At 38.4% G+C, this 7,927-nt stretch overlaps 1 protein-coding gene across 2 annotated transcripts in view; it reads right to left on the bottom strand.

Annotated features, from left to right (window-relative positions):
• Positions 1-236: 236 nt before the first annotated feature.
• Positions 237-7,927, bottom strand: part of igsf3 (immunoglobulin superfamily, member 3) — a 370,516-nt gene continuing 362,825 nt past the window's right edge. Inside the window, exons 8-9 of one of the 2 annotated variants that reach the window (XM_061879134.1) lie at positions 6,462-6,920; positions 237-2,040 (exon numbers count right to left, since the gene is read on the bottom strand). In XM_061879134.1, the coding sequence (XP_061735118.1) occupies positions 1,787-2,040; positions 6,462-6,920 (713 nt within the window). In that variant the 3' untranslated portion in view covers positions 237-1,786. The remainder of the gene's footprint in view (positions 2,041-6,461; positions 6,921-7,927) is intronic. The other variant, XM_061879135.1, reaches the window with a different exon arrangement.

The raw sequence follows: 7,927 nt of genomic DNA, 5'->3' as shown, positions 1-7,927 counted from the left end.
GGAACCTTGGTATTGATACTGAGGTATTGAACTTTGTATATGGAGCTGTATGGTTAGCACTTAGCATGTGTGTGCCGCACTTTCAGAATGACATCCTACTAAATTATTGCACTTGTTAGTTTACGTTTATACAAAATGTTTCGGATGAAAAGCATGTATCTCCTTTGCGGAAGAAAAAGGCGACACATTTAACATTGCACGACGCGGTTACATGTTTGCTGTTGTTGAATGATGAAGGGAGGGGGTGGGGCCTTCAGAGGGTGTCAGGAAGAGTAGCACCTGTCACAAAGCCTGTTCCAACTTCACAAAACTTCCAACATGTCTCCTGTCATGCAGAACACGTCTTGACCTTGTCTTTCTCTTCTCCTCAGTGAAGTCCAGTCTGCTAGTCAATGTCCTGTCTCCTGCTTTCTAGTCCAGGTCAAACAAATCTTTCACATCTTCTGCCTTTGATTCGAAATAAAAATCCATATATATCAAAAAATACATGTAATACAAAAAATTGCTGAGGAGGAGGAGCAGTGCCACAAAAATACCAAGCAGAACTTTTTTTTTATGTCTTTTCCAAACGTTCCACGTGAAGCCACAGTACTTTTTTTTTTGTTTTACACTCAATTCAACAACAATCGGCTCGGTCGGGCCTGTTGCCAGGCAACGTAAGAAAAAACAAACAAGAAGTATAAAACAATAAATAGGAAAAACAACAAAAAAAACTCATCTTTAAAACAAACACTTGCTCGCACTAGCACTCGTGCTATAGCGCGTGTGCTCCACTACTTTACAGTATCTACAAACACACGTCTCTTCCCGACACTGATCATGTGACTTTTGCATCGTTCTGTCCCAGCAGGAGGTCCAATTTTTACACATGGGAATAACCACGCCTTGGCACAGGAAAAACTCAAAATAGCATAAAAAAAAAAGGTAAATAAAAAATGTGTTCCAAATAAAAGCGAGCGCCTGGGATGCGAGTCTCGTCACACACACAAAAAAATACGACGCCATATCTAACTATTCTACTTGTGTAGACCTTAATAGCACTTCCCACATCATTTCATGTTCTATGGTTGTTAGCACCTTTTCCTGCTTCATATCCACACAAACACACTTCTTAGTTCTGCTTGGATGCTCACGGAGTGGATTCAGTAACATTTAAAAGTGTGAGATATCACTGATACTGATACCGATCTGGGCCCACTCAGCTATCTTCCTAAAAAGTTCTCTTTTAAAGATAAAAAAAAAGGCAATACATGAAAAGAAATGTGTGAGATTTGAATATCAGTCGACTCACCAGCAATAATTTTTTTTTTTTCTATAACGCTTTCTTTTGTGGAAATGAGGAGGACGGCAAAGTAAAAGAAAAAAGGCAGAAGACGTGTGAGTGGGTCTGGCAGTGTGGAAGCGGCGCTGCAGGAACTCCTTCAGTGGGCCAAACTCTTAGTGGGAACAGGTGGACCTTTTTCTTTGTTCCTATGCAAAGCTGCCAAGTCATCGGCCGCGGAGTCAATGGGCTCCTTGGGGGGGGCGGGGGCGTCACCATGGTAACCAACATAGTGGGTGCTCTTGGACTGGACGGTGGAGACTTATTTTTTTTAGGGGGGCATCCAACCAATGCCTGAGTTCCTTCTCTTCGTAGTCCTTTTTGAAAAATAGACCAATATTCAGGGTAATCTAAAAAAAAAAAAAAAAAGGAGACACACACACTCGTACAAACACACACACACAGGAAGCAGTGGAGTCCGGGCGCTCCTGGTGTCGACCCAACGCGTGGCCCCTACGCCCCCTCCTAGTCCACAGAACCCGGGTGCAGGCTGAGCGCGGGCGGGTCCAAACAGGTGGGCGAGTAGCTGAGGTGCGGCTCCTTAATCCACAGCAGGGGGGCGCCGTTCTTGCCCTCTTGGCTCTTGCTGCTGCCGCGGCCCTTGCAGCGCAGCAGCAGCAGGGCGATGAGCAGGACGGCGAAGACGGGGAAGGGGTAGAAGAAGACGAAGTAGAAGAGCGCGGCGTTGGAGCAAACCACCGATTTCACGCTGGACTCTGCTGGGCGGGCACAGACAAAGTGGGCGGTCGTGGGAGGGAAGGAAAGAAGGAGAGTTCAGAAGTGGGAAAAGTTGCAGTTTGCCCCCAAAAATGGGAAATATTTTTATTACTCATTCGGTCTAAAATGTCGGAATTCGCATCATTTTTTTTTTAAGTTGCGATGTTTTGAGGCGTATTTTTTGTCAATAACATTGTTATTTTTATGAATCTTTTAAGTGTTCTTTGAAGTCAAGTGCGGCCCGCAGGTAATTTTTTAACAGCCCGACGGCACATTTAAAAATACAATTAAAACATATTTAAAACGTCAAAAGTCATGAAAAGGAGCAAAAGGGTAAAATGTAACAAGAAAATGTTGCAATGTTGACTCTAATAACACAAAGCTGCCACGCAGGCTGTTTCTTTCTTTAAAAAAATAATAATGAATCAAAATCAATGTCATTATGAATTATTGACCTATTCAAGGCTCCAATTACGTCACGGTAAATTTTCCACTTTGGGGGAAAATGTTGCATATTTTGTGTTTGCCATATAAAAAACTGAGCTGTTTTTTTAAAGAATGGCCTAAAATGAACAAACAGAAAACATAACAATAAAACTTATAAAAGACGGATAGATCTGAAGTTGATCTCGAGATTATTGTGTTAAAAGTAAACAGTAAAAAAATGTATAATTAATTTTTTAACACTTTAATGAGTAGGACCCTTTTGGATCCCCAATAATTTTACTGTGATTTGTTTTTAAGTGTCATTGCTCAAAAAAACTTAATGGATACAAATCAATGGTGTTATTAGTTATTGACTTTTTTAAGGCTCCAATTATTATACAATCTCAAATATTCCACTTAAAAAAAATATTGGGTGATAATATTGCATGTTTTTTCCCATCAAAAAACAGGGTTTTCTTTGACAAAAAGAGCATACAACTTAAATCTTTAAAATCATTATATTGACGGATAAACCTAATGTTGATCTGGAGATTTAAAAGTTGAATAATAATAAAACCAAATAATACTGAATAATGACCTTTTTTTTTTTTTTTTTTTTCGACCAAAACCCTTTGGGGTCCCCGGGATCAAGCCTGAGTGGAGGCCTAAATATATATTGGTTATACATATATTGTATTGGTTTTTAAAATAAAAAAAAATGTCAAAATGGCTTTTGATTTTTCAGTCTGTGGCCCTAAGTGGAAAACGTTTGGACACATCTGTTTTAAATGAAACCTAAAAAAGCTCAACATTTCTACAAAAATTGGAAAAGGAATACTGTACTGATGTTTTACTTACTTTATATCAAGACTAAAAGTAGGCACTAGGTGGCAGTAAAAGGACCAACTCATGGTCAGAATACTTTGCATTCATTAGAACTCATCTTTAGGATTACAAAAAGAAACACCATCTAACATCTCTGTGTGCCTTCCCTTCATTCTAGTTCCAATTCTGAAAAACAAAATTAGGGCCGTTTTTACATTTTCATCATATATGGCAGATTTGAAAACAAACAAAAAAGGGTTGATTTTTGTTAAAATGTTGCCATAAAATTGGATTTTGTGCTGTTTACCCTTTATGGATTTTTACTTTTTCCAGATAAACAAAAAAATGTAATATTTTGGAAGCATCTAGATGTTCCTCCCGTTCATTCTATTTCCAGTTCTGAAACGCATATCAAAAAATAAAATTAGGCGAAAATGAAATTTTTCGATTTTGGCAGATTTAAAAACAAACAAGAAAGGGTTTATTTTCATTAAAATATTTACATAAAATTTAACCAGAAGCAGTGTTTTATTGTGACCTCCTGTCCATTTTATTTCCAATTCTTAAATGCACACATTTGTATTTTGGATGAACATATATTCAATGTTTGTGTTTATCTGGAAAAAAAACATCCATAAAAGGAAAACAGCACAAAATCCAATTTTATGGCAATATTTTAATGAAAATCAACCCTTTTTTGCTTGTTTTCAAATTTGCCATAAATAATAAAAATCGAAAAATGGCTCTAATTTTGTTTTTTGATTTGCATTTCAGAATTGGAAAAAGAACGAAGGGAAGGTACACGGAGCAGTGAATCTTCCCTTCATTCTATTTCCAATTCTGAAATGCAAATTAAAACAACTAATTTCTGGATATTTTTTTCTTTTTTCATTTCTGAAACAAAAGTTGGACAACTATTTAATAAGACTTTTTTTTAAAAGGACAATAGGACTCCTGCTGAACAAAGATGTTAGCGTTATGCTAAAAACATGCTAAAATACTGCTTCCGGTTCAATTTGTCACCACACAGATAAATACACATTTTTGCATTTTTAACATTTATTTATCGTTTTTTGTGTTTATCTGGAAAAATTAAAATCCATAAAAGGAAAACAGCACCAAATCCAATGTTATGGAAATACTTTAATAAAAATGGACCCTTTTTTGTTCGTTTTAAAATCTGCCATATATAATAAAACTCTAAAAATGGCCCTAATTTCATTTTGTACCTTCCCTTCATTCGATTTCCAATTCTGAAAATCAAAAAACAAAATCAAGGCCGTTTTTTTGATTTTTAACATATATGGCAGATTTGAAAACAAACAAAAAAGGGTTGATTTTCATTAACATGATGCCATAAAATTGGATTTTGTGCTGTTTTCCTTTTCAAAATTTTTATTTTTGCAGATAACCACAAAAATGGAATATATTGGAACGACCCAGGAGCAGTGTATCTTCCCTTCATTATATTTCTATTCTGAAACGCAAACCAAAAATCTAATTTTGGGCCATTTTTTCTACAAACCCCGTTTCCATATGAGTTGGGAAATTATGTTAGATGTAAATATAAACGGAATACAATGATTTGCAAATAATTTTCAACCCATATTCAATTGAATGCACCACAAAGACAAGATATTTGATGTTCAAACTCATAAACTTTATTTTTTTTCGCAAATAATAATTAACTTAGAATTTCATGACTGCAACACGTGCCAAAGTAGTTGGGAAAGGGCATGTTCACAACTGTGTTACATCACCTTTTCTTTTAACAACACTCAATAAACCAATTGTTGAAGCTTTGAAAGTGGAATTCTTTCCCATTCTTGTTTTATGTAGAGCTTTAGTTGTTCAACAGTCCGGGGTCTCTGCTGTCGTATTTTACGCTTCATAATGCGCCACACATTTTCAATTGGAGACAGGTCTGGACTGCAAGCGGGCCAGGAAAGTACCCGCCCTATTTTTTTATGAAGCCACGCTGTTGTAACACTTGTCTTGCTGTAATAAGCAGGGGCGTCCATGATAACGTTGCTTGGATGACAACATATGTTGCTCCAAAACCTGTATGTACCTTTCAGCATTAATGGTGCCTTCACAGATGTGTAAGTTACCCATGTCTTGGGCACTAATACACCCCCAATCCATCACAGATGCTAGCTTTTGAACTTTGCGCCTATAACATGTGGTGTCCTCTTTGTTCTGGAGGACACCACATCCTCTGTTTCCAAATATAATTTGAAATGAGGACTCATCAGACCACAGAACACTTTTCCACTTTGCATCAGTCCATCTTAGATGATCTCAGGATAATGTTGATAAATGGGTTTGGCTTTGCATAGTAGTTTTAACTTGCACTTACAGATGTAGCGACCAACTGTAGTTACTGACAGTGGTTTTATGAAGTGTTCCTGAGCCCATGTGGTGATATCCTTTACACACTGATGTCGGTTTTTGATGAGGGATCAAAAGTCCATAATATCATCGCTTACGTGCGGTGATTTCTCCAGATTCTCTGAACTTTTTGATGATTTTACGAACCGTAGATGGTAAAAATCCCTAAATTTTTGGAATAGCTGGTTGAGAAATGTTGTTCTAAAAGTGTTCGACAATTTGCTTACAAATTGGTGACCCTCGCCCCATCCTTGTTTGTGAATTACTTAGCATTTTATGGAAGCTCCTTTTATACCCAATCATGGCACCCACCTGTTCCCAATTAGCCTGCACACCTGTGGGATGTTCCACATAAGTGTTTAATGAGCATTCCTCAACTTTATCAGTATTTATTGCCACCTTTCCCAACTTCTTTGTCACGTGTTGCTGGCATCAAATTCTAAAGTTAATGATTATTTGCAATGACAAAAAAATGTTTATGCTTATCAGTTTGAACATCAAATATGTTGTCTTTGTAGCATATTCAACTGAATATGGGTTGAAAATGATTTGCAAATCATTGTATTCTGTTTATATTTACATCTAACACAATTTCCCAACTCATATGGAAACAGGGTTTGTATATGATAACTAGGAAGTCAGGACTCCAGTGTGTTGATAATGTTTACATTACCCAGAAGGCTTAGCAGCCAAGCATGTGCTTTTTGAGCAATAAAGCGTTGATGCGGTGGTGCATCGTTGGAGAGCAGAGCAGGTGGTGTGGGATTGGGCCGTGACTCACCTTGCTGCAGCACGCTGACAGAGATGATGCCGGAGTTGTTGGTGGCCAGGCGGTACCAGGCCTTGCGAGGGTTGAGCAGCCACTCCTCCACATGACAGTAGTAGCGGCCGGCGTCCGTGGGCCGAGCCTCCTGGATGGTCAGACTGTACTGCTCTGACGTCGTCCTCTCGAACTGCAGACGGGAGTTGGGCCCCGCCTCCTCCCGCGGGCTGCAATTGCCGTTGCCGAAAATGGCGTCGTGTCCGATGGAGAAGACGCACTCGCGCTCGCCTCCTTCGTCGTCTTCTTCTTGGCCCGGCTGCGGCTCCTGGTCCTGGTCCTGGGAGCGCTCCACGTACCAGGACACGGAGAAGCGGGAGTCTCGGGAGGACTGGGAGGGGATGCTGCAGCCCAGTCGGATGGACCCCCGCTCTGACACCGTCACGTTAGACTCCGCCTCCTCCACCTGCAGCCGCGCCTCTGAGGCATTGATAGGGAAATACAAGAGGGAAGATTTACACACACTACAGTAATACTACATAAGTACACACATACACTACAGTAATACTACATAAGTACACACACACACTACAGTAATACTACATAAGTACACACATACACTACAGTAATACTACATAAGTACACACACACACTACAGTAATACTACATAAGTACACACATACACTACAGTAATACTACATAAGTACACACACACACTACAGTAATACTACATAAGTACACACATACACTACAGTAATACTACATAAGTACACACACACACTACAGTAATACTACATAAGTACACACATACACTACAGTAATACTACATAAGTACACACATACACTACAGTAATACTACATAAGTAAACACACACACTACAGTAATACTACATAAGTACACACATGCACTACAGTAATACTACATAAGTACACACATACACTACAGTAATACTACATAAGTAAACACACACACTACAGTAATACTACATAAGTACACACACATACACTACAGTAATACTACATAAGTACACACATACACTACAGTAATACTACATAAGTACACACACATACACTACAGTAATACTACATAAGTACACACACATACACTACAGTAATACGACATAAGTACACACGCTACAGTAATACTACATAAGTACACACACATACACTACAGTAATACTACATAAGTACACACATACACTACAGTAATACTACATAAGTACACACACTACAGTAATACTACATAGGTACACACACACACTGCAGTAATACTACATAAGTACACACACACTACAGTAATACTACATAAGTACACACACAACAGTAATACTACATAAGTACACACACACACTACAGTGATACTAACATAAGTACACACACACTACACTAATACTACATAAGTACACACACACTACAGTAATACTACATAAGTACACACACACTACAGTAATACTACATAAGTACACACACACCACAGTAATACTACA

Source organism: Nerophis ophidion, linkage group LG19, assembly GCF_033978795.1.
Source record: "Nerophis ophidion isolate RoL-2023_Sa linkage group LG19, RoL_Noph_v1.0, whole genome shotgun sequence".
NCBI classification, from domain to species: Eukaryota; Metazoa; Chordata; class Actinopteri; order Syngnathiformes; family Syngnathidae; genus Nerophis; species Nerophis ophidion.
Note: the sequence above shows the minus strand (reverse complement) of the source record. Positions and strands in the feature narration are given on the sequence as shown.